General features: G+C 41.8%; 2 protein-coding genes across 24 annotated transcripts in view; both read right to left on the minus strand.

The window, feature by feature from the left end:
• Nucleotides 1-94: 94 nt before the first annotated feature.
• MELTF (melanotransferrin) lies at nt 95-20,791 on the minus strand. Of its 2 annotated transcripts, XM_064720965.1 has the most exons (15): nt 18,118-20,791; nt 15,473-15,627; nt 11,780-11,879; nt 10,247-10,429; nt 9,780-9,936; nt 8,860-8,927; nt 7,998-8,185; nt 7,638-7,818; nt 6,562-6,713; nt 6,062-6,158; nt 5,015-5,209; nt 3,744-3,900; nt 1,698-1,765; nt 1,416-1,603; nt 95-613 (listed from the first exon to the last, which is right to left on the minus strand). In XM_064720965.1, exons 1-15 carry the CDS (start codon nt 18,161-18,163, stop codon nt 335-337), a joined length of 2,214 nt encoding a protein of 737 aa, XP_064577035.1. In that variant the 5' UTR covers nt 18,164-20,791; the 3' UTR covers nt 95-334. The 2 variants fall into 2 exon arrangements, with proteins under 2 accessions (XP_064577035.1, XP_064577034.1); XM_064720964.1 differs by having other exon boundaries at nt 15,473-20,791.
• Nucleotides 20,792-20,956: 165 nt separating this feature from the next.
• DLG1 (discs large MAGUK scaffold protein 1) overlaps nt 20,957-24,985 on the minus strand; it is a 140,415-nt gene continuing 136,386 nt past the window's right edge. For all 22 annotated transcript variants that reach the window (XM_064721546.1, XM_064721544.1, XM_064721542.1 and 19 more), the window contains 3 exons: nt 24,595-24,704; nt 24,137-24,228; nt 20,957-22,678 (listed from right to left, as the gene is read on the minus strand). In XM_064721546.1, the coding sequence (XP_064577616.1) occupies nt 22,572-22,678; nt 24,137-24,228; nt 24,595-24,704 (309 nt within the window). In that variant the 3' untranslated portion in view covers nt 20,957-22,571. The remainder of the gene's footprint in view (nt 22,679-24,136; nt 24,229-24,594; nt 24,705-24,985) is intronic.

A 24,985-nucleotide genomic window follows, 5' to 3' on the forward strand; every position in this document is an offset into this window, starting at 1 on the left:
GTCAGAAACCCAGAATCCATCTAACAGTTCTTGGGAATCCTGGGTGGTTCAATGTCAGCAACAATGGCAGAGATGCTCCAGTTTTAGACTGATCTTGAAAACCATGTTGATACTGTATTGCTGGTTTCTGCCCCAAATTCCACCCCATCCACACAGACAGGGGCAGCTTCCAGCCCTACCCCACTCCCTGAGGAGCAGATGCTGTTGGCACCTGCCCTGCAAAGAGGCAGGAAGAGGCATTCACATGGTAGCACAGCATTTTATCCAGACAGCAGCTTTTCTGAAGAGAAGGTGGCAGGGCAGAGGTGGCCTGGAAGTTCCCACTTGGACTGTGCTAGTCCAAGCCCTGTATCTGACACAGGGCAAGCAGGGGAATGACAGTAGCCATGAGTGAGTATTGTGTGATCTTATTACCTGCCCCAGAGCACTGGGGTGTTTGCATCCCTTCAAGGGACTCAATATATTCACTCCCCAGCCATTCTGCGTATGTTCTCCTCTCTTTCACTGGCACAATCTCAACAGTAGAATCTTTAAAAATCAAGTCTTTTCCTTGAAAAGCTGAAGAATCAAACATTTTGAATCCATTTCCATTGCTGCTATTTCCAAAGTAGACCTGAAAATAATGAAAAATTCTCAGCATTCTGCAAGATGAAGTGCCATGTTCCTGTCATCCAACATGAAAGATGACAGGAACCATTTTGTAGATGAAAAATTCATACACAATTGCAGAATCTCTCTTACACGTCTGCTTTTAGACGCTCCAGTAGATCAGATACAGAATTCTCCCACTGGCAATTACATGAACAGCATTTGTGATTTTGTGTTTTTAGTTACTATCTGGAAAAAGAGCTGCAGATTTTTTTAAATTCTCTTGCCTCAATATTGTTATGCAATATAGGGTTTGGCTACCCAGGAGCTACAGACATGACTGAAGCCTAGCAGAAATATTGCTCAGTCTTGATTTTGAATTAATTAACTTCAGGATGGAGAAGAAAGAACCTCACTGTGGCAGCCAGGCACACTCTGCCTGCATGGTTTATCATGGACATGGCTGCAGCATAAACAAACCCAGCAAAGTCCTACTGTGTTCCAAGGAAAATTCCAGAATGGAAAAGCATTAGCACAACACAGAAATGGGGGGCAGCCATGGGAAAACACCTTAAACTCCAGGGAAATTACTACTGCAACCAGTGGCTGGGCAAAAGGTTGAAAGCCCTTGAGCACCAGGGTGGTTTTACTGGGTGAGTCCCATGGGTTGTATTTCTCCTTCTCTGTCACACTCCCAACAGGGCTGTGCACTGTGCACATGCTGCCAGTGCCACGAGCAGGACACGGGAGTGTGGTCCTGTTGTCTTATCCTTGGACTGTGTAAGACCATATATAACTGCCCCCAAAAATAAACGGATTATTAGTACCTGGGCTCTGTCCAGTAGTCCATATAGAGCAAAGACATTGACATCTGGGTGAACCATAACAGCCTGAGCTGGCACCTGAGCCAGGTGACAACTGGCAAACTGGGTGACTTCAGCACGGGCACCATTTGGACACAGTAACTGGAAATCACTGGACTTCAACTTTTGGGCCCAACTAGCAGTGTTTTTACCTGAAAAAAGAAACAGATCATTGTCAAGCAATGAATGCTTTAAAGCAAGAAAAAATAATTGAATTATAATAAAGAGACATGTAAAACTAAGTACCATCTGTGTTCTCAAACACTGTAGAGTGCTTCACAAAGGCCACATCCCCAGAATCCTCTACCAGGCACCTAAAGGAAGTCAAAGATAAAAACTCCTTCAATTCAAAGCATCTTTAGGTGAACCACATTTTTTTAATAACTCATAGGTTTAGAATGCATTTTTTTAGAGGCATTCCTGCAAGCAAATGTACTGAACCCAAAGTTAGTAAGAAAAAACAGAGAAATCTTGGATGGAGAGAAAAGAAAAAAAATATTAAAAAAATATTCTGAATTACAAATTTCAAGAGTGAAATAGAGTAGAAAAAATTTATTAAAAGCAATGTGAAAAACAACAAGAAAGACCAATATTAAATGAGTAAAGAAACAGGAGATCTATTATGTGATATTCAGTGCAGCATTTGCAGCACTGTATATTAGGCATCTCTAGTTAATCCAACTGCAATTTCCAAGGGTATTGCTCCAGAACAAAGTAAAGCTTCTTCTAATTTTCTGAAGCAGAAGTAGCCCAACATGCTAAGAGGCCCTAAAACCACCTCCTTTCCTATGTAGCTTATTCTGTGTTTTCAAGAAGCATTTCCTAAAACAAAGTAGTGAAACCAATGAAATGGATGTAAAGCATGGCTTATGCTGTACAAAATACAAGGGAAAGTCATGACTGATAACACTCACTCAAAATACATGTATTTCAATCGCACCTAGTTTAACATCAACAGTTCTAATCAAAGGTGATAAGGGACAATGCAGCTGACACTGTCACACAGAGAACAAGGACTCAGTGGGGCTCTTCAGTGCATTTCCCCATCAGAAAAAACTTTCCTAACAGGTTTTTCAGTATTCTTTGCAGTTTGATTTGCCCCAGCCAGTGGGATATACACAAACTGAATGGCCTCTCACACCTCTATCAAATTAGTCTGAAGACAGCCAGAGTTGAAGGAATCTGGAAATCTGAATTTCAAGTCCGTCTCAATCACCTTCCATAATTCATTCTTATTTTAGAGGGAATCACCTAAGTGTCACAGATAGATCTACCCCTACCTTGTATTAGACTGCAATCCTCCAGTTTTTCACCCAAATTCTACCCTTTTAAATACTAAAAACTTCCCACATCTCTCAATGAATTAAGCACCTTCTCCCTTAAAAACAAAAAGTGATCTCCATATAAAGTTTGACTGTATGGGCACTTTTATCAACTGCAGAATCTTAGAATTATGAGGAAGGCTCATGCAGCCTGTAACAGCATTTATTGCTCATCCATCTCCTGACTGGGAGCTGGCTCCATCCATGAAGTACAGCAGAGGATCTGGAGTTTGCCTGCAAGGCTTGTACCCAGCAGAGCAGCTGGACTCAACTAAATAGATTTGCAAAAAGTAGTTATCCAAATCTAACACTTCATTATTTACCAGGCAGCTGCTGTTGAAGTCTCCTCCCTGCAGGGAAAAGGTGGCTTTCTGCCAGCTGTTCCATGCACCATCACCTTCTGAGGTGAAGGTCAGGAAAAGGAAGTGCTCCTTCCATATCTAAGAGTTTCACAGGCTTTGGGTACAGCCCCATCTGTACATGTACACCATTGCACAAAGTATCTGTTCCATTTTATATTCTTTTCTCCCCTCTATTTTTAACACACTTTGTTTTGAAGAGGATCTGGTAATTGAACACTGGCCATAGCTGTTTGTGCTGTACAGAAATCTACCTTCAGCTACAGCCACCAATGAATCAGAGTAGTGAAGACACACTCCAGGCTCCCTGTCACCAGCCTGTCACTCTCTGCAGGGACTTAGAGCAGCCAGATCCTGGCAGCTGTGTGCCTGCTTCCCTGCTTTCCCACCTGGCTGTGTGCAAGGCAGCTGGCAGAGGCTGCGACACGAGCCAGTGCAATGCCTAACACCATACCTGCATTGGTGAGGACATCTGGGGACACACGTCCCACCTCACTGATGGCCCCTGCTGCAGCAGCAATAACCTCTGCCTGCTGTCTGGGATGGAAAGCAGGCACTGCCTGCATTTTGGCAGGCTGACACACTGAGTCACAGCCGTGGCTATCAGTTACCTGAAGGCTCCACTGTAGCCGTAGTAACGTTCTTGGCTACTTGCACTGCATTTGTTGTTTCCACTCTCATCTCCAATACACAGCTGACAGAGCTTTGCTGGGTAATTGTCCTGCTCAGCTGAAGGGACACAGCTGGCAGAGAAAAACTCACTCACAGCTGGGGAAAGACAAAACCAACATAAGGAATGAAAAGTGTGGCCTCTTCACAAAAAAAGGCAGACATCATGAAGTTATAACCAATGCAGGTTTCAGTAGAACAGTAGAAATTCAAGTTATAGCTGCCTTACTGGAATTCACGAACTGGAACTTCTAAAATATTTTTAGAGCACTATTTAGCTGTCTATGTAATGAAACCAAAGAGCTTCCTAGGTGATACATACAAAGGCAAGCAAAATTAGAAGGTGGACATCCATGCTTACAGATCTTTTTCTGATTGTGCTACATGTTTCATTACCTAATGCAGTTTGAAAATAAATGCAATAAAATCCTGGACAGAGGCACCAGACTGCATCATCATGCTCAGGATAACAGGGTGTGCTGGGGGAGCAGGCAGGGAAGTGAAGGTTCTCCACTGACATCTGTGACAAACTCTGAGCTCCCAATATTAAAAGGACATGGATAGTCTAGAGCTGACACAGTGGAAGGACAGTAGGATGCTCAGAGGGCTTAAACACAACTTGCATTTACCAGGCTGAGAGCTGGACTTGGTGAGCCTGGAGATAAGACAACTAGCAGTGTATTGTTATCTTAATCTACATGGTGGGTTTTTCAGGGAGACAGAGCCAGATCCTTCTCAGGGGTGCAGAGCAAAAAGATGAGAAGAAAAATTCTCATTAGATATAAGAAATGAAATTCTTTGTACCAAGGATGGTCAAGTAGTGAGACAGGGTCCAGAGAGGTTGTGTGTAATCTCTGTCCTAGGAGTTACTCAGAGCCTGCCTGGACACAGCCCTGAGCAATATGAACTACCAGACCTTTAATGCAGTTTCTTGGAATAGATGACCTTAAACTGTCCCTTCCAATCTAAATTAGCCAATTATTTTGTGATAAAGGAAAGGAATACTTCACGTTAGATGTAACATTCCCAGACCCCTCCACTAGTCCACACTGGTGGCAAACTTAAAATTTCAAATCATTATGTTGAAAACACAATACCCCTTCACAAACATATATGATTAATATAGATCTATGAAATATCAAAACCACTTTCCTAATTCAAGTTTATCATTAGACTATTATTATATTTTTGATATGTATTACTGTTGTCTTACCTTGAGGAATATTACAGTCTCTGTTCTTAATAATCCCCCTCTTAATTAGTACACCAATGGGAATATTCCATCCAGCATTTCTCCCCAGGCCTGTGTGGCAGGACTTCTTCCCTCTCAGGTCACTGATGGTGAATGCATTGGACAGATTTCGTTTCACTAACACCACAGCATAGTATGCATTGCTGCTGTCATCAGCTTGTAAAATAAACAGAAAAAAACCACAGAACACATTACAGCTTCCCTTATGCATTCCCACAGCTTAGTGATCATCTGTGCATCCATTACACTTATATGGTGGCAACTTCAGTTGCACCAACAATCTGCTAGTCAGGCAGCAGGGATGTACATGGAATTACTCTTCACTTCTACTGCCTCACACTGCTGCATTCACCTCTGGTCTGTAAGCTGCTGCTGCTTACACCCGAGCTGAATAATCTACAGACAAGATGATGAAAATGTTCTTGTTCCCACCAGCTCTTATAAACACATCACTCTGAAAAATAACATTCAGGGCATAAGTAACTCAGCAAATCTGCTTCAAGAAGTTATTTTTATGTGAAAACTTCAAACCTACATTAAAAGTTTCTATGAATTTTGCAGCAAATTTGAATTCTGCCGTAGTGACACTGTGGACACAGGCCCTCTTTCAATCAGTAACTGAAGCAGCTGCACAGGAAGAATTTGCTTCTAACTAGAATCTACTGTGGAATTTCTGTATTTTTGCTTCTCTTAAAAATATTTTGACTTTGTGAATACTAATTATTTCCACTGAAAATATTTTTTTTCAAGAATTCAAAAAACAAATGAAGAGGTACAAGACTCAAAATTGCCAAAGACTTGACCTGGTCCTACAGCAGGACAGACGAAAGTAGCCTCACTGTAAAAGCTCATCTCATACCCTCCTCTATCTATGATATGAAGGTAATAATTCTTATTTCCTTTGAAAACAGCTTTCCCAGCAGGGCTGGGAACAAAGGACTGCGTTTTCAGTGCTGTTTTCAAAAAACCTGGAAAAATAAAGTCAATATTTATGTTTCTGAATCTTACCAGAGTAACTTTCTCCAGCAGCTGGTACAAGACCATATGTCTTCCCAGCTGTGTAAATATCAGCTCCACCCAGAACTACAGCATCACTTTCCTTTTTCTGAAAAATAAAACATTTCTGTGAAAAAACCCAGCACATACCTTCCCTGCTACAATGATGACACCTTTATGGTCACACCTGTGGCACCCTGAAGGGCAAGGCTTACAGCAGAAGAGCATCACACTGCTAAAGAAAATGTCCCAAATGTGCATAAAGCATCAGTGAAACAGGGACAGGAGATTTCACACACACAGGCTTGAGTTAGCTGGGGAACAGGGCCCTCATCACAGCCAAAGATCATCAGGGTTCAGGCTCGTCCAGAGCATCTGAGCTACAGAATCTCCCCTTCAAATCCAGTGTTCCTGCCTGTCACCAAAGTGAGTGCACATATCTAACCTCACCTACCCAGCAGAGAGCAGCTTCTGTTCATTTGGTTTATGGCACAAGGATTGTAGCAGCCTACCTGGATCAGCTCCATGCACTCTTCTTTTGTCTTGGCTGAAATGCACTGAATTGCTGGCTTCAAATTCTTTTTTCTAAAGGCAACGGCCATTTCACCACATTTCCATATCTCCTCAGTGGACACAACACACCAGTTCAGGCTTTCTGGCATTGCTGCACAAAATTGAAAAGCAAATGCTACATTCACTTTCTCTGCAATACACAACAAGGATTCACACTGTCCACTGTCACATGTGTCCCATACATGTTATTGAAAATATTTGCTTCCGTGTTGCTCCCCATCCCTCCAGCTCAGACTTACACCTGACCAGGAACCAGGGCACTCCCTGATGAGAGTGATGTCCACACTGCAAACCTCTCCACAGCAAAGGAACAGTTCCTACAATTACTGACCATTAAACTCAGTTGTAATATGGAGTGCAGCAAAAAGCCACCCTGAATATACAAGCTTCCTCACATCTGACAGTCACAGAGTAATGCCCAGAAAGACAAATCAGAAAGGTGAGGGGCTTTGCCACAGCACAGATCACATCTGGGTTGCTGAGTGGCCAGGATTTTTAAGGTTCTTAAGGCAAAGATTCTTGCCACTTGTGTTTCTGACTTTCCCAGAACGTGTATCAAGTAATTTCTACTTTCTTCTGATAGCAGGAAAGACCATAATGCTTCAATAAAGAGCAACTGAGGGGTTCCTTCAGCTTAGGGAGGAAACCCTCTGCTAGGAATCTATTCATCCATTTTTATAGACTACCTGGGGATTTGTGCAGCAGCACATTATTATTTCCCCTTGTCAGCAGGTACCAGGCAGTAGTAGCAGCTTACCAGATTAATGCCTCTCATACACCAAGAAAGGGTAGAAAATGCCTGCATCTTATGACAAAGTTGGACAATTTGCACAGGAAAATGTTAATGCAGTATTGTTTCTAGGTCAAAAAATGACCTTTGCCCGTGCTCAAAGATCAGACTGGCATCTTTCCATAACACTCCAAGACTGAGAAGAAAATAAACCAGAATAAAGATGATCTGTGTTATCAGCTATCTTTTTGCTTGGTTATAAAGAGGAATCTACAGACAACTTACTATTGGGGTTGCAGCTCAGAGCTTGCATGGCATGAAGGTACTCATCACCCAGCCATGCCTGGTAATTCTGAGCTGTGATTGCCACAAGCTCTGCGGTGGCATCTCGGAACAGAAGATTCTGGGCACCGTAAACGGCAGAGTCGAACATCTGAAACTTGGCACCCACCCCATTAAATCTTTGCTGCAAAATTAAAGAAGAAACAACCTGTCACACATTGCTCTGTGTGGGATGTGTGACATCCCGTACACCTCCAAACCCCACAGAACCAAAGAAGCTCAGATATCCCATTTTCAGTCTGCTTAGACAGCTGGGAGAGCCCTTCTAGAACACAAAGGAGCAATGAAGAAATGGCCTCCTACTTGTCCCTGGTTGAGGAGCTGGAAGAGAACTGTCCCATCTGTGTCAGGGCGCACAACCACGGCCCGAGCAGGGACTCTGGCCAGGTGGCAGCTCCTCCACTGTGTCACATCAGCCCTGCTGCCATCCCTACATAGCAGCTGGAAGTCCTGGGAGCGCAGCCGCTGGGCCCAGGAGGAAAGGCTTCTCCCTGAAACCACAGGAGGGGGACACACATCAGCTGGGGCTCATGCTCCTGGCTCCAAACCCCACTTACACATGTGGAGCAGAACACACATCTCCTGAGCATCTCTGGACTATTCCTGACTGCACAGCCTATCCTGTGCATCCTTGTGGTCCTGTAGTCCCATAACATTTGTGAGACTGCACTGAACTGTACTGGGGTCTGCAGCAGTATCAAGAGCATCCCTAGTTTAGGATCATGTACAACATTTTTTGGGTTTTTTTCCCCCCAGGTCAGACATATTAAAGCAATGTTATGCTCAAGGTAGTTTTCACATAGTGCCAGATAAGGGAGGTTAATGCTATCCTAGTCTCCACTGAATCCCTTGGCAGGCTGGAGCAATGTAACAGTCCAGGTCTATATAAAAAGAGGTTTCTGCTGTGGAAGGTCTCTTTCCAGAAGCAGCTTAAGATTCCTCGTATCACCTTATACTGAAACAATGGAGCATTTTTAAAAAATTCTCTATCTCCTGGTGCACACTTCAGAAGCTACATCTGTTTTCAGATTTCATCTGTATTACAGCATTTTTTTTGCTGATCCCTCAATTCAAAATACATCAAAGATTTGATATTACAATGTCATTACAAACACTGTATTTCAGACCTTGCAGCCATTATTCAACAAGCTTCAGGATTACTCACCATCTGTATATTCAGGCACTGTGCTGTGCTTCACAAAAGCAACCTCTCCAGCATTTTCAGCCAAACACCTAATAAATATAAATCCAACCACAAAGAGGCATTACAAAACCCCTGTGCTCTGGCCACTGCCAGCTGACAGCCCGAGGGCTCTGTGCTCCGTTCCATCAGCCACAGACACTGACCTAGTTCCTTGTGCTCAGAGTTTTGCTCAAGGCAGAGACTAGAGGCTGTTGGAGCATGAAGAAAACTATCATTGTCATCTGGTGAATATGAACAACATGTTCAGTGCTGCCTGGGACAAACACCATGACCTTCTTTGTCCAGGACAGCTCTGTGTCTGAGGCAGTCACACAGTCCTTTGGGGAATACACAGGGAGCAGCAAGTGCTTCTCATAAGCAAATTCTGCCCTTGTTAATGCTATGACTTGGGGCCTGAGAGCTGCAATCCAGCACACAGATAGGAAGGAGGAAAATAAAGATTGGTGTGCAAAAATGGAGGGCAAAGCAACTCAGTAATTCAGAGCAGCTAGGTGGGATAATTGAAATAGCCAAGTAAGGCAGCAGCTCAGCTCTCAGGCTCCAAGGTTTCACTGGGAAAGAAAAGTCAGTAAAGCTTGCTGAAACACTCAGATTCTGTCAAACAGCTGCTGGACAAAGCAAATAGCAGTGGACTTTCCCTGCCCAGTATATGTGCTAAATATCCATTTGGTTTTAATATTCAGGTATTAATACCTGAAATAGTGGGTTAAGAATTACTTTTGATCAGTCAGGTTAAAAGCATGGCTATCCTAACAAAACTATAGATTTTCTAACAAGATCAGCTGGAAGCTCTGTAGGTTCAATTTCTTGTCAGTGAGGCCTGAACATGATGACTGTGGAGAGGGTACAGCAATAAAAAAATTGACAGACATGATTTTTACCTGAAAGCCCCACTGTAGTCATAGTACTGCTCTTGGGAATTTAGTTCACATTTGTTCTGTCCTTCTGAGTCCCCTTTGCAGAGCTGACAGAGGGATTTGGGATAGTTCACACCATTTGCTCCAGGAACACAGCTTGCATTGAAATAGTCACTTACAGCTAAATGCAAAATTAGAAGGAGGCATTTTTAGCAATGAATAAACAAGATCAATTTCATTTTAACACATCCACACAGTACATCTCTAAAAAAATCCAGAAGGCACAAGTTATTTTCTTCTTAAAAGATAGTTTCCAAGTTTAAAACAACCAAAAACCCTGCAGTCTTCATCAGACCTACATTAGAATCCTACCAGGAGCATCCAAGTCAAAGAACAAAACAGCAGCTGAGTCACACTTCTGTACACACACAGAGGGTCCCAAGGCCATTGGGAGAGCACAGCTGAAGGGATGTTTGCCCTGCAAGCCTTGCCTTGGGTAAGGTCACAGCCCATTGGTGCCAGGTGCCCGGTGGCAGTGAGGTGCCCCACGGGCACGTCCCAGCCCGCAGTCCTGTTGATGCCGGTGTGACACGAGCGCGCTCCCTTCAGGCTCCCCATGCTGATGTTGGAGCTTTTCTTTACCACAGCCACAGCATAATAGGAAGTTCCAATCTCTGCAGCATAGGAAGAAAGAAGCAACCTGAGTAGCCCCACAGCAGCATCAGAGTGACAAACACTGATTTTTGGACTCTTGTGCCTGCCCCACCCGCTATGTTCACACCCTTGCTGAGACCCTGCTGACTGTGAATCAGTGTACCCCATAACTTTTTCAGTGTGAATTGTCTTAGTCCACAGGCAATCTGCTCTAACTTTGGAGGCTACTCAGCTTTAAAAGTGAGGTTCCTTTCAGAAAGAAATTTTCTATTACTCTAAATATATTTGGATTGAATTGATACCAATACAATTTATTCCACAGTGGATCCTAATTTTGTTACAGCAGAGTCAACTGATGTCTCTGGAGCATCCCAGCTGATATCATTATCTTTGTTTTACAGTTTAATACAACTCAGAGTCAAGAGCTGAGAGTTTGAAGCGATCATAAGGTCATTCAATCTGACTTTATTTAGATCAGAAATCACTAAATTTCTTCCACTTTTCTCTGATTTGAGCTCATAGCCTGACTAATGGCAATAGTCAGCCTCTGGATCCTGAGGCCCATTTGGTTTTGAGAAGCCAACGTACAGATCCCTCACCAGAGCCATGATGTGTTTAATGGGGTGAGGGGCTGCTGCAGATGATCCAAGATCCTATGGACTGACCCCAACAGCCACTTCTGAAGATGCCTTTGGCCAGTTAACACCAAGACCCAGCGACAAAACAAATCCAGTTCCATCTCACAACCGAATGATGGGACAGCACTGCCAGCAAACTGCTTCAGAGCTCTCCCCTCCCTTGCATCTTAAAGCTAGGGGGAGCATCATCCAGCTCTGAACTACACAAATGTGTTGATACTGAGCTCTTGGTCAGGATGACAAGTCACCACTGAGTTATTGTCTCTGCCTTGAAAGGAAATCAAAGCTTAAGGTCACCCAGAAAAGAAGCAGAATCTAGTATTTCCTTTTTTCCAGCAGGTTATCATACATTAGTAAATACAAAATCTAATTATTCCAATGTATAGGACTGAGAGATGAACCTAGTGATTTATGCTTAGCAATTGATTAATCTATAAAGTATGGAATAGAGAACATAGAAAGCAGAGAGACAGTAAACAACAAACAAAAACCAACCCAAGAAATTTATTACAGGAACAGCTACTGTGACCTAAATGCTTCAGGACAGACTCAGCCACAGCCCTGTCTCCTGTTTCCCTAAACATTCTGTTACAGGCAGGAGCAACCAAGAGGGAACCTGATCACTACCCACTGCTTAGAGTCTTCAAGAAGACTCCAAATAAAATGCAAGAAGGATACAAGCCCTTTCTTATGCATTTTAAGTAAACTAAAAGGTACTTAGTCAGAATATACCTTGATCATATACTTCCCCAACCACAGGTTTCAAACCATGCTCCCTTCCAGCCTGGAAAATCCAACGGCCATCCAGGGTCACTGCATCTGCCAAGTCATCCTGTGCAGAAACAAGGGCAGAATAAATGTTAAAGCTTAATTATCAGTAGTAATCAACAACCAGAGTGCCCATGCATTTAGAAGAGGCATATTTAGTTAATATGCATTTGTGTTTTCTTTTTCCAAATATTTAAAGGGCATACAAATTTCTGAACAACTCTTACCAAGAGGGATTTTAGACCTTCAGAACTGTCTTCCTGCAGAAGTAATGCAGAAACCAGCCCTGCACAATGATGGCTTCACCAGTCTTAATAATTCAGAGGAAACTTAGAAATGGATGCTGTAGCTCTCTGCTGGATCTTAAAGCCCAGCAATTTTAAATTTCATTCTGCAGCTAGTGCCCCAAAGCTTGAAGATTTAAATAAAGTAGATACATTTTTAGATCATACACAGATAGTTCAAAATAATATTTTTTGGGGCTACAAAACCTGAATGCCAAAGTGCACTCCAAAGCACCCTTAGAGCCTGCTGGCTTGCAGCTCAGCACAAGGCAGACATGTAGTTTGTGAGTGGGGGAGCAGGTGGCAATGGCTTCCTGAGAAGGAGGAAAGTAAAAAGACTGTTCAAACAGGCTGGATACAAATCTGAGGCAACCACTTTGGGAAGGTGCCCAGTTCAGCAGGTATTTTCTGGTGACTGTAACACCAGGCTTGCTGGGATGCTGCTACAGCTGCAGGATGCTCTGGAGAGCACAGGATGGGGTCCCCAGCAGCAGGGCCAGAACTGGGCACACAGCCCTGGCAGCAGAATCAGCTCCCTCTGGGTACTGAGCCTGTGGGAGCCAGGAGAGGGCATTTCACACCCAGACAAGACACTGCTGAGAAAATAATCAGCAGGGTGACATTTTGCATTTCTAAGCTAATTCCAAGTTTCTTATCAGTTTGCTTAACCTCTGGTTTGGCCCTGGAGGGGGTCATTTAGTTTCTCCATGCCTTGGGAGCTTGCAAAGCATGGGCAGGGCAGGGCTAGCACTGCCTAGCACACCACAGCAGCTTCCCACAGGCTGAACCACGTAAAAAACTTGAACATTTTTTAAGGCATTGTGTGAGAGCACAGGTAATATGTCAATGTTGACATCTAAACCAGATTTGAAGTTGCCATGTAATTTGAAATCTTTTACTTGTTTGTCTTGAAAAAGAAAAAAAAAATATATTCATTAATCAGCTGAAACAATAGATGTTCTCATGAATGAGAGCTGAACAAATCCAAGGGAATCTGAAGTGGGCTTGGGGTTGGGAGATATTTGCATCTTAAAGAACAGACACAATTCTTCTGAATAACTAGATGTGATGTTCCACTGGTGAGGGTCAGAGCACAGGACAGTGCAGGAATCAAATGCAATCTGTGGTTTAGGAAGAACATGACAGGAGAGGAGTCAGAAGGCTCTTACCCTCAGGGAGAACAAAATGAGCTTCTAGAATTGGTGGTGGACCAAAAGTAGAGCAGATAAAACGGAAAGGGCTGGCCTCATAAACCATGAGGTATGTTGTATGACCATATTTTAATAGGAAATAGCACTTTTTTTTTCTGACTGCAAAGCAGAAATTTTGAGCTCAGTTTAGACACAGAGCCTCTGATAAATAGCTTTTATAAAAATAGCACAACAAGACAAAAAAGGTCTATTGTTGTTTTTAACATGAAGTAGTTTTCAGGCTACAGATCCCTCCTTTAAATAACACACAATTACTGCTGAGGTGACACATCAACAGTAGCATGGGCATTTTTTTTTTCAGGAAGCATTTACCAATAAATTCAGCAAAAGCATGAGACTCACCTACAATTTTTTAGTAAGTATACCCGTGATGGTAATCCTCTCTTCATTATTTCCAGAGGAAGTTTATTTACGTGTGTCACAACATTTGAGAATTACCTACATAAGTGTTTTAAAGACTTGCTGAAAATCAGCTCACATTAAATATTGTCAGGTTCTCTAGTTAAATATTTAAGTATTTCTTAATTTTTACACACCTTCAATCAAAAAGGTCTTTTCCTTTATCCATGTGCTAACACATACACAGGTCTAAGTCCAAGTTATGCAGTGTTACAAAACAGCATCTGCCCCTTCAGCCACTGTGTCCTGCTCCCTTCTTGGCCTCAAGGATCAGAGTTCAGTGCAGATGCCAACTCAGGGATTCCACACAGTCCTACACAGAGTAGGCCAGCCTGAATATTTAGTAGATTATCAGCACAAGGGGAAAAAAGCAAAAAAGGAGATCTAAAGGACAAAGTCTTGTCTGAAGCCTTACAGGGAAAATTCATTTTATCAGAAAGCAACTTACTCATGCTGTCTGCCTGCCTGCTATTTCCAATGGCTTGGAAATGCAATTCTGTGAGCTCTGTATTTCAGAGTCAGACACTCATCAGCCCTTTATATAATCTGCTTTGCAGAATCTAACAGCTCCCTCTGTGCAATGCAGCAATCAGCCAAGTGGTTTGGGGAAGATCTGACATTACAATGCCCTGTCTATTCCCAAGGTGAGATCCACGTCTGTATCAGTATCTGCTCTCAGATATTCTTCAATACAGTCTGACACCCCTGCTCAGGAACAGTATTTATCAAGAGGCAATGAGGTAGTCTTAGGAGTCAGACAACCATTCTGCTTCACTGACAAAAATTACAAGGTATCAGTTCTTGAAATCTGCTCCTTTCTTCCTAGCCACATAATCATCAGCCTCATCTCCCTTCAGACTGTTCTTTCAGATCTCCTTTCCTTCCTCTGAACCTCTTGTCCTTGACAGGCTGCATCTCCACAGAAACCTGGTTCCTGGGCATATCTACAAAGAACATTCTTTATTAGCACAGCCAGCCTTCCCTTCCCCCACACCCTGCCAGTGATGACAACCATGATTACCTGCCTCCACACTTCTTCCAACATCCACTTTTTACCTCCTACCCCCTCCAAAGAAGGGAATTATTTTGCATACATCATTTTGCAAATTCACAGGTTCACAGTCTTTAAAGCCTTCCCCAGAGGCACACTCTTTTTGAAAGCTGAGCACACTCTGGGCAGCTGAATTAATACAGCTTAATACAGAGGTCTGCCCTTTGCTCACCCCACTTGCTGCTTTGCCTTTCTCTTGTACTCAGTATTGGGAGATTTGATTTGATTACACTCAGTTCATCTGTTTATACAGCAATTTCCATAACAGGACCCTGAAATGGGAGTTTGATCCAGAGTTTATCGAAATACAATCTACTTAGAAGCTAAGCAGCACAGCTTTAACTACTGTCTGCATCTTGTAGCTCCATCCCTTCTTAAATATCTGCTAAACAAATCTGACACAAGTCCCAAATCAAAGATTACTATTTGGGAGGAAATATTTAAGACCTTAGCTGTGTTCCTAATGACTGGCCACATGTGAGCAGCCAAACAGATGACATGGGGTCACTCTGACATTCTAGTTCATATGTATACTTCTGTGCTTTTTTAAAAAAAGATTTACCTTGATTTGTCAGCCATGAATGCCAGGAAGCAGAGGCTCAGATGCCTGGAGGGCCACACACTCACCACAGAGCAGTGCACCTTGCCAGGGGATTATTATTAGGCACATGGAGAAATTAAACTAATGACCCTGGTGTCACTCACAGCTCACCTTGATCATCTGGGTACAGTTAGCAGCTGACCCCCCTGCTGCACACTCCAGAGGGGGAAGGATGCCAGCCTCACTGAAGGCCTTGCTCATGTCATTACACTTGGAAAGTTCTGGGTCAGACACCGTGCACCACCGGACTCGCTCCAGGCCGAGAGCTGCAAACACAGCACCAAGAGAAAGTATTACAAAACCCATCTGAGCTTTTGGAACAGAGCTTACCATGCTGAGACAAACTTTCATTCTGTTTCTGCCCCCAAGCAGAAAAAAATCAGGGTTCACTTCACTGTGAGTCCTTAGAGGTGATTCCCACTTTCATTCCAATTAACACGAATACTGAAGTTTTTTTGGACTGACCACAAAATTAGACTCAGATACTGAAATCCAATGGCATTTGTTTCTGACATAAGAAATACAGGTACCATGGAATAGGTCAGGGCAACCAGACTGTTTTAAACACCTTGCAGAATACACCATCATTATCAAGTTAAAACCATGTGAAACTATTACTTAAAATGACATGCTATAAAACCAAAGAGACTGTCCAAAGACAACTCTTGTTTTGAGTATTGCTAGTTCGTATCTGGAGTTCTGCATCAGCCCTTATTGGTCTGCATTAAAAAAGCAACCTTAGGTGCTCAAAAGCCTTGCCACTAGGCTTGTTATGAAAACTAGAAAAGTAAACTTGGCCCTTCAAAACAGTCTTTCATAAGAGATTGTAACCACAGTCAGGAAAACGGGGGAGGCAGAGCCATGAATGAAAAGACTGAAGTTGAGTAGTGGAGATTTCCATTAATTAGCAAAGAAAGGTGCTTTTCAGCAGCCCCAAACCTCACCCTCCTGAGTGCCAAAGCTACAAACACTTGGCTGCTTTTGTGGGGAGAGGTCACCGTGCACAGACAGTGCGGTGAAATGGAAACGCAGGCGTGGGACAAAGAGGCACGGTCATTTTCGTCAGCAGGGACACAATATTCCACTGCTTGTCTACAATTTCCATTTTTAAGCTGGAGTCTGCTGTAAACCATTTATCATGTGGTTTGCTAATACCTCCAAGTGGCCCCCTACTTCCCCCCCAGTGCCATGGAGCCGAGATGCCACATCTGACTGTGCAAGCTAAAAACAGTGTCTGACAGTGCTCCCTGCACATCTTCTGACTTCCTGGCTGCAGACTAAACAAGATTGTTGATGCCAAAAGATCCAATAGTGAAACACTGGGTTTGGCTTGCTGCTCCTCTGTAACACAGAGCCAACACTACTGCTGTCAACAAATACTAAGTCAGACTTGGAAAGCTTACAGGAAGTTTTCATGGCAGCATATGTCAGCAAAAGGAGAAACAACTGCCCACCTCTGAGCTGCAGGAATTCTGAGAACCAAGAGGATTGGGAGAAAGCTACAACAGGTCGTGTTAAAAATACACCTCACAAAAACTTAATGTTTGTACTACCTCATCTGTCGGGGTGAAATTTTCATAATTAATTCCTTGGGAGTGGAAGAGAAAACCCTGTTTTTCATTTTGGGGTTTTCTTTTTATAAACATAAGCAAAGAGAAATTAAACTGGGGACTCAGCCTCTCAGTGTGTACGTATGCTAAGTGCCATTTTTCAGCCTCAGCTTTCTGATTTTACATACACACACACAGAGGCTAAAGCATAAAAGTATGAAAGAATCATCAGCCATACACTTGAAACATAAAGTCCTTTTAGCTGTATATTTCAGCCAAAATAGTGAAACAGCATGAATCCACTGGTTTTTCCTCACTCATCAAAACCAAGGCTTTATTGGTCCCTTTCCAAATTGCTGAATTTTGTTAGAGGAAAGTCAGATCTGGGCAATATCCTAGCTGCTTCCTTACAAGTTAGCCCATCTGAAATGGGCTTGAACACAGACAAGGCCTGCAGTTAGCCTCTCTTCCTACTGCCAAGGAAAATCAGCTTAAAACACCAGGTCAGTGTCTGAACCCAAGTTTATTCTCAATTTTGGCCCTTCTGTATATCAGTAGATATATATATAAAGCTTAAAATGGCAGAAGCTGGCAACTTCCATTTGAAATATGCTCAGAATCCTAACACAGCCAGAACTATAACTAACAATCATCCCAATAACTCCTCAAAGTAACGGCACTACATTGTGTAACATCAAATGGCTATTTATACAACTACTACTACAGTGTCAAGGGCTTTCAACAGAAAAAAATGGGGGGAAAATAATTAACTAGGATCATTTGTTTTCTGAAGAACTGAAGAGTGCTTCAGAAACAGTGCCTACACCTCTGTTGAAATTAAAAGCACTCACCAATACAATTTGGGAGTGACAGGAAAAATCCAACATGTTGCACAGAGCATGAGAAGTGAAATTAAGCAATTATTTCTGTTTTTACAAAGTGTCATAGAACTGCTCATCGTTGTGAAAAACAGACACCACTGAACCAGAAATTGATTCAGTGCTGAGGAAATACAACATTTGACACCAATGAGCCAAGATATATGCATGGTGTTCAATACAGCCTTTTCTACTGCTTTTCTATTACTTCCTTCTATTTTCCTAGCCATGTGAGATTGGCTCTGAAGTGGTTCAGAGTGGTTCCTTCTGCTCTCTCACATCACACAGAGTTCCCATGGCACAGCAAAAGCTTTTGGAGGACACTTACCAGTGTGAAAGAAGAGAAGATAGAAAACACTTCTGGAGCTCTTCATGGTGAAAATTTTGTGATCTGCGATTTTTTCAGCCTTCAGAACTCCCAGAGATCAAGGCTCCTGCAAGAGTGCTCTCTCCAGCCTGGTCTTAGGTGAAAATCAGCTGCATGCACTTGCTGATGCACTCTGTTCAACAACAAGGCCTGCTCACCTCGGCAGGCGTCACCTCGTAATGAGCACAGGAAAAGAAAGCATTCCTCTCCTCACACTGCCTGCACACTTGGAAAAAAACATCAGACCTGGAAATTGCAACATATCTGAGGCACCAATGAGGCCGCTACTGCCTTGGCACCACCCACAGAGTTCATTCAATAAACGGCTACACACTGGCACACGGGGGTGGGGCAGGGCTGTGGAACCACATCCTCACTGAGATCTCTGCATTCCCTATACCTGGGGCTCAGGAAGCAGGAGGAGATTCAAGCAAAGCAGTTTATCTGGCAGAGTAGACAGTCACATTCTCAGCATTGTCACAAATTGCTTAAAGCCATCATCAGAAGCCCAGGCTCTTACAACAGCAAAGTCTGTACACTCTACAGGTGGTACAACACATGGTAAGTGCACATTTCCTGAAATTTAATAGCAATTGCTATAAAACAGCTAAATCATTCTGACTTATTTTAAGGTTTAGGAAAAGGCCCAGGAAGGATTCTGTCCTAGAAAATCAGAACTGCTGACAATAGCTCTGTTAAAAGCTGCTGTGAATTTTAGGGCAACCTTCACAGAGCAACCCTCATTTGTGCTGCCCTTTTATTAATTTATTATTATTCAATGAACTGCAGCTGCCTGTAACACTTTGTTTAGATAAAAGCTGCTCAGAAACAGAAGGGCTGTGTGGTGTGAGTCCTCACATCCAGGGAAGGCATGAGCCACACAGCTCTGTGCATCCCCCCCAGGCTGTATGGCCAGGAGTCCCACAGCACTCATCAGCTACCTGACTGCAGGTGGGCAGGACGTAGCTCTAACTCTGACTAGCACCTGTAAGACAACAGCTGAGTCAATTAATTGCTATTTCAAGTTTAGAATTTCAAGAGTACAGAATGATCCCTCCTGACTTTCTTCCCAACCAAAACCTTATGGCTGAACTCTGATTCTTGGCTCCTCAGACAATCTGGAATTAATCGTCCCTTTGTTGTCTGAAGCGTTAAAGAATAACCAGGTGTCACTGGAGTATTTCCAAATGTTCTCAAGGACCCATTGCTCAGATCCTTCCTGTGTCCCTACTGACCAGATGAACATCTGAAGCCCTCTCTCCCAGATGTTTGCAGTAGGGCTTACATTCATATACAGATGACAAGAACAACAGTCCTAGTACCAGTTGCTTAAGACTGCAAGGGCAGGATTAGTAAAACATGAATCTGGTCCCAGGGCTCCCCTGTGGATCCTCTGTGGGAATGGTACAGAAGGCAGAGCAGCAGCCTTTTTTTACAGGAGGTCTGTTCTACACACAGTCCCCTCAACCACACAAGTACAGTTCACAGATAATTTTCCTATTTCATTCTTAACTCTGAGTATCTGTACTTTAAGGAGATATTAAATTTCTTAACCTAGTTTTCAAAACAATTCAGCAAAAAATGCCAACAATGAAATAATATAACTTACAATAACAATAGAGGGTAACAAATACTTCATCAAGCATGTGTCTGTATAGCAATTAAAAATAGTTGGGTTATCAGGCAAGAAGAAAACCCATGATGCCTTCACTGGGCCAATAAAAGAGTGATAATACATCAGTGTGATGCCATTTGGACTTCCTAATTACTCTAGTTGTTAAATTAGAAGCCTTTAGCAAAATACATGCATTGTAAAACATAACTCTAAAAGACAGAAAAGTGCACCCAAGAATCAAAAGATATATCAGCACCTGATGCTGGAAAGATAAGACCCAGAGAAAATCTAAGTAGTACAAAACCCTAACACAATTACACAAGATAAGACAACAAGGAGCATCAGAAACACCTTTTCTGTCAGTGTTCAAAGGTAACATTGCAAACAAACAAAACTAAAAATGCAAAGCAAATACTCCAGAGTCCTGTGGGATTTCTTGATCCAAGACTTGTTTTCACTCCCTCATGACAACTGTGCAAGGTAACTGCTGTGGACTTCAGTCAGAGTGGAGTGTTTGGTGACACCTGGCTACTACAGGACAAGTGCCTGGGGGCAAAGTTTGGTGACAGCTACTCAGACACTCCAACATATCAAAGAGCAATTCCTCACAGACCTACTCAGCTGAACAGGCTCTTTCTGATGGGTTAAAAAAAGAGGTAAAAAGAAGTGCATACAATACAGAGATCTCAGATGTGTCTGCAGATTTGATAGAGATTCATACACTTCTGGGGTTTTTTTAGATTTACTCTTTTAAGATGTCTCACAAGACACCACAAACAATCAGTCACTTTGAAAGAGGGAGACAACAGTACACTTCTAGTTGCCTTAAAAATTTATGACATTATTTATCAAAAGCTGCATCATCAATCCAGTACACCATGCACTTTCATGGCTAGGAATTCTCAGAAAGGCAACACACCTGATTTCCCAGATCTTGAAAACCAGAAACTCTGCTGGGGCATGCACCAGCAGCTTTAACTTCCTTAAGCTGCACTAGCATCCCACATAACACTAGCAATAATTGTGTCATAAGTTTAAACATGGTTTTAATACAGTAACTTCAGTAGCCCCAGTGTGGCCACCAGTGTTTCTCTAACACCTGATTTTTGTTTACAGTCTTGGTCAATTATTCTAAAGTGCTACAACACCTGTATTTATCATAATTAAAAACACACTTGACAAATATATTGTACAATAAAGTTTATTAGCTGTTCTCCTCTTTCTAACAAATGGAATGGATATTGTTGATAATTCTTTACAAACCAAAGCTGATTTGGTTGTGTGACTGCCCCATGACTGTCATAAGTACATCCCTCTAAAAAACAATCAGTTGCAAACAAGCAATGGCAGGTACTAAATAATATGGGAATTCAAGAATTTCATTATTGAAGGTTTTGGTACAACGTATTCATAACATTCAGCACAGAAGTTTGTGCATTGCAAATGGAAGATCTTGTGCCTGTGCAATCCGAGATGAACATGTACAGAAAAAAAAATATATTGTTGGCTCTGAATTCTCCCTTTGGTTAAGACATGCATATTACAAAGGGGACAGGGGAAGACAAACACCCGGAATTGCGTAGAAAAGAGGAGAACTTGCATGTATTTTTTTCTTGTACTAATATTCCCTGGACTTCATGCCCAGCCATCACAGCCCATTTGATTTTTTCCATGATTAAGGAAGGTAAATTCTAATTTGGTTTTTTACTTTTATTCAAAACAAAAAGCTAGGAGTAGGTGGTAAAAGAAAAATATATATTTTATATATATATATTTATACGTGTGCGCAACTATGTAAAGAAAATAATTCCCATAGTTACAGAGTTTAGTTAAAGAAAGTTTAATATATATATATTTATTATAACAAAATAGGCAGTTATTGTGGGTAAAATATTCATTAAAATCTGACCCCTAAGAACACACACATTTTTAGGCTATGAATCATTCTCTCATTGCCCTAATGACCATCTCTGCAGCTGTTTTCTGAATTACTGCCAATGCAAATTTGGCATTCCTCTGAAAAATACAAGGTTTCCTAGCACCTAAACATATTTTTAGGCTCAAAAAGTGTGATGACCATTATCTATAAAGAATTTCTGCAACACACTATAAATAGTGTTTCATGAGGAAGATTAAAAACATTACACATCTTTGTCCCTAGCAATTTTATTGGCAAAAAATGAAAAAATAGATTATAAGAATATCCGTATGAAATTATGAAAATGAATATCCCTTTAGGAGTAGTAATGGGACTTAATGAAAATGCTAACTCAAAATTTAAAAGTTTCTTTCTAACTGCCTGGAAAGAATGTGACAATAGGATTGAACTCAGAAAATAAAACCTGAAATTGATTGCCCTGACCAAACCATGCTATTAAAGTTAAGCGTGCAAAGTTACTCATAATTTACAACTTCCTTGAATACAACTTTTCTTTCAATTGTTATGAAATTTTAAAAGAATGTCTATAAAGCTTTTTTGAAAAATCTTTGAAAGTTACTTTCCCTTAAACATTAAGGAATTTTACCCAGCAATTCCCTCCCACCCCCACCCTAAACTAATAGCTGGTCAGGCCATTCCACTGTCATGTTCGAAAAATGGCAAACCAACAACACACAATAATACAAATTATTTAAACTAAGAGAGACACCAAATGTAAAGCATTATGGGAACTGCAGAATGTGATGGTTAGGGTATGAACCACGCTGGAAAGAACTAGAGGCAGGCTCCACTGGAAGGGCTTAAGAGTCGTCAGATGTAGTAGGTGATGTCAGTTAGAAAATGAAAAATAAAAATCTGTTTTCATAATTTTTCCTTTGCTGGAACCCAGATGTAAGGACCAGACTGTTCCTCTATGATCTGTTTCACTTGGTTGTAGATTTCTTCCAGAGTGTCTCCCTGGACAATAGCTGCAAAACATAATGTGGCAATCAGCAATGGTCCCTCCTCGATCTGTGCAGAGGCCAGGCTGCTCCTTGCCCTCAGAGTGGCAGGAGGATTTCTGACTGCTGAAGGAACAGACACCCTTGGACACTCCCGGGTTCAGTGCTGGACTGAAGCACAGAGTGCTACTGCAGGACACACAAAGCACTTCCTTGGGGACAGGGACCTTCCACTGTCCTACCAAGTATACACATACAGCTGAGGGCATTTTTAACCTTTTCCTAGCTACACTTTCCAATTTGCCTGAGTCAATTCACATCCTCCAGTATTCTTTTTGGCCCAGCTTTCATTTGTGTTTCTAACACAAAGCAAGACAGTGCAGGGCTGTGTCTTCCCAGGCTGGTGAACTCCTCAGCTCTGTCCTGAAGCTGCACAGCAAGGCAGGCTGACCTCGAGATGTCTACCCAGCTCTACCTTTGCTTTTGGCTAAAATAAGGAGGAAGTCATGGAGTTTGTTGTCCAGACAAGAGATTCCAATTTTATAGACAAGAGGCTTCCTTACACAGTTAAAAGTGCAATCTACACTCATTCCTATAATGTTGGTTGATGTATTTTTGCCAAGGCTAGAAATTAACTAGAAATGAGCCAATAAGGATTTGTTCTGACATACCAGAATAAAATATAGTCTGGTGAAAATGAAGAAGTTTGAGCTGTTCTTACCAACGCTTCAGCCTGGAAGAGCAATCACTGTGAGACAGCAACTTCTTTTTAATCAGTGTCACAATCTCAACATCAATAATCCAAGAAGTAAAGTTTAGCATGAAAGGTAGTTTTGGAGGCAGGTCAGACCCACTCTTCTGTGCATTAATAGAGTAGTGCTGCTTCTGAGCTTTGCTTTCATGTAAATTAGTTCCCTTTTATTCCTACCATTCCATTCTTGTCTCTTAAAAACCTTCTCCCCATCTGCAGCTCAGTGCTGTACTGCCTGTGGGAGGAGGCTGCTCCATTGTTATAGGCCAAGTACAATGTTCACAGCACAACAGTGCATGAGAAAGAATCAGAAATGTCTTTGCAAGGCAAATAGGCCATAAGCTTCAGAATCTTCTCTCCAGCTAAGTTCAACCACACCTCTTCCAAACCTCAGTAACCTCAAAGCTGAAATAGGATGTGCTTTTCATGTACTTCAGGGTAAAGTTAAAGTCTGTGGAAACAGAACCTGCTGATGAAGTTGGAAAATGGCAGAAAGTCCTAAGAGTTTTCAAAACCTAAATTAAGCTCCTAGTAAATTTTTGTTTAATTTTATATTAAATTAACTTATCAAAGTGAAATCAATGTAGAGATACTAAGATGGCTCTATACCTCAAAGTAATCACAGATCATCTGAAAAACAAAGCTCACTATTTCAGTGGTTAAGCAAGTACTACTTTTACAGCAAGCCATAAAATTTCAACTCTGGCAAGTGAGCAGTGACAAGAAGAACACACCTGTGAAGTGTTCAGTAAATTCTTGCTCCAGTTTCGTGGCTCTCTCAAATGTCTTCTTGGCTTGCTCTTCCGTTAAGCGTTTATTCATTTCCCTGAAAGTGCAAATATTACAGCTCTTTTAAACCAATACAACATACTTGGAGTCTTTAAGGTTTTAAACTGTTGTTTGAATATTAATACTAATAACTGGATTAAACCCCAAAGACTCCAAGCAAAGACTGTAGTGGAAATGAGCTGTTCTGGCATTATGTTGCATGGAATTTAACACAATGACATTTGTTTTCATGCACTTGAATTTGGATAAGAAGCCCGATCTTAAAGTCCCTAAAAATTAAACTCAAGGAATTAAATATTATTTAAAACACAAATATTACAATTGTCTGCATATAACTTGCAGTTGGCTTTTCAAATACAACAGTCTCAAACAATTTAGCCTGAGGTACTTTACTTTTACTCACATGATATTTTCCACTGTTTTGGGTTTAATAAAAATGGAGATTGGGTATAGCTGGGCAATCTGCAACCTCTTGATCGCATTACCAGAAACATCAAGAATGCAATGTTTACCCTAAAAAGTGAGAGAGAAAGGAATATGGCACTAAGCAAACTTTAAGTCACAAGTAGCATAGCATAATAATTTAGAAGAGAAAACATGCCTCTACTGAAAACAAGAAAATGAGAGTATTTGCATCAATGATACTGTGATTTCACCACTTTGGCACAAGGTCCCCCAATCTCCTCTGCTGGATCCCACATCATTTGAGATGTTCCTGACCCTTCTTTCTTCATTCCTTTCTTCATCACAGCTTGCAGCAATGCAGAACCATATAGAGAAATAGCTGGACTTCA

The sequence above is a fragment of the Zonotrichia leucophrys genome, chromosome 9, assembly GCF_028769735.1.
Source record: "Zonotrichia leucophrys gambelii isolate GWCS_2022_RI chromosome 9, RI_Zleu_2.0, whole genome shotgun sequence".
NCBI classification, from domain to species: domain Eukaryota; kingdom Metazoa; phylum Chordata; class Aves; order Passeriformes; family Passerellidae; genus Zonotrichia; species Zonotrichia leucophrys.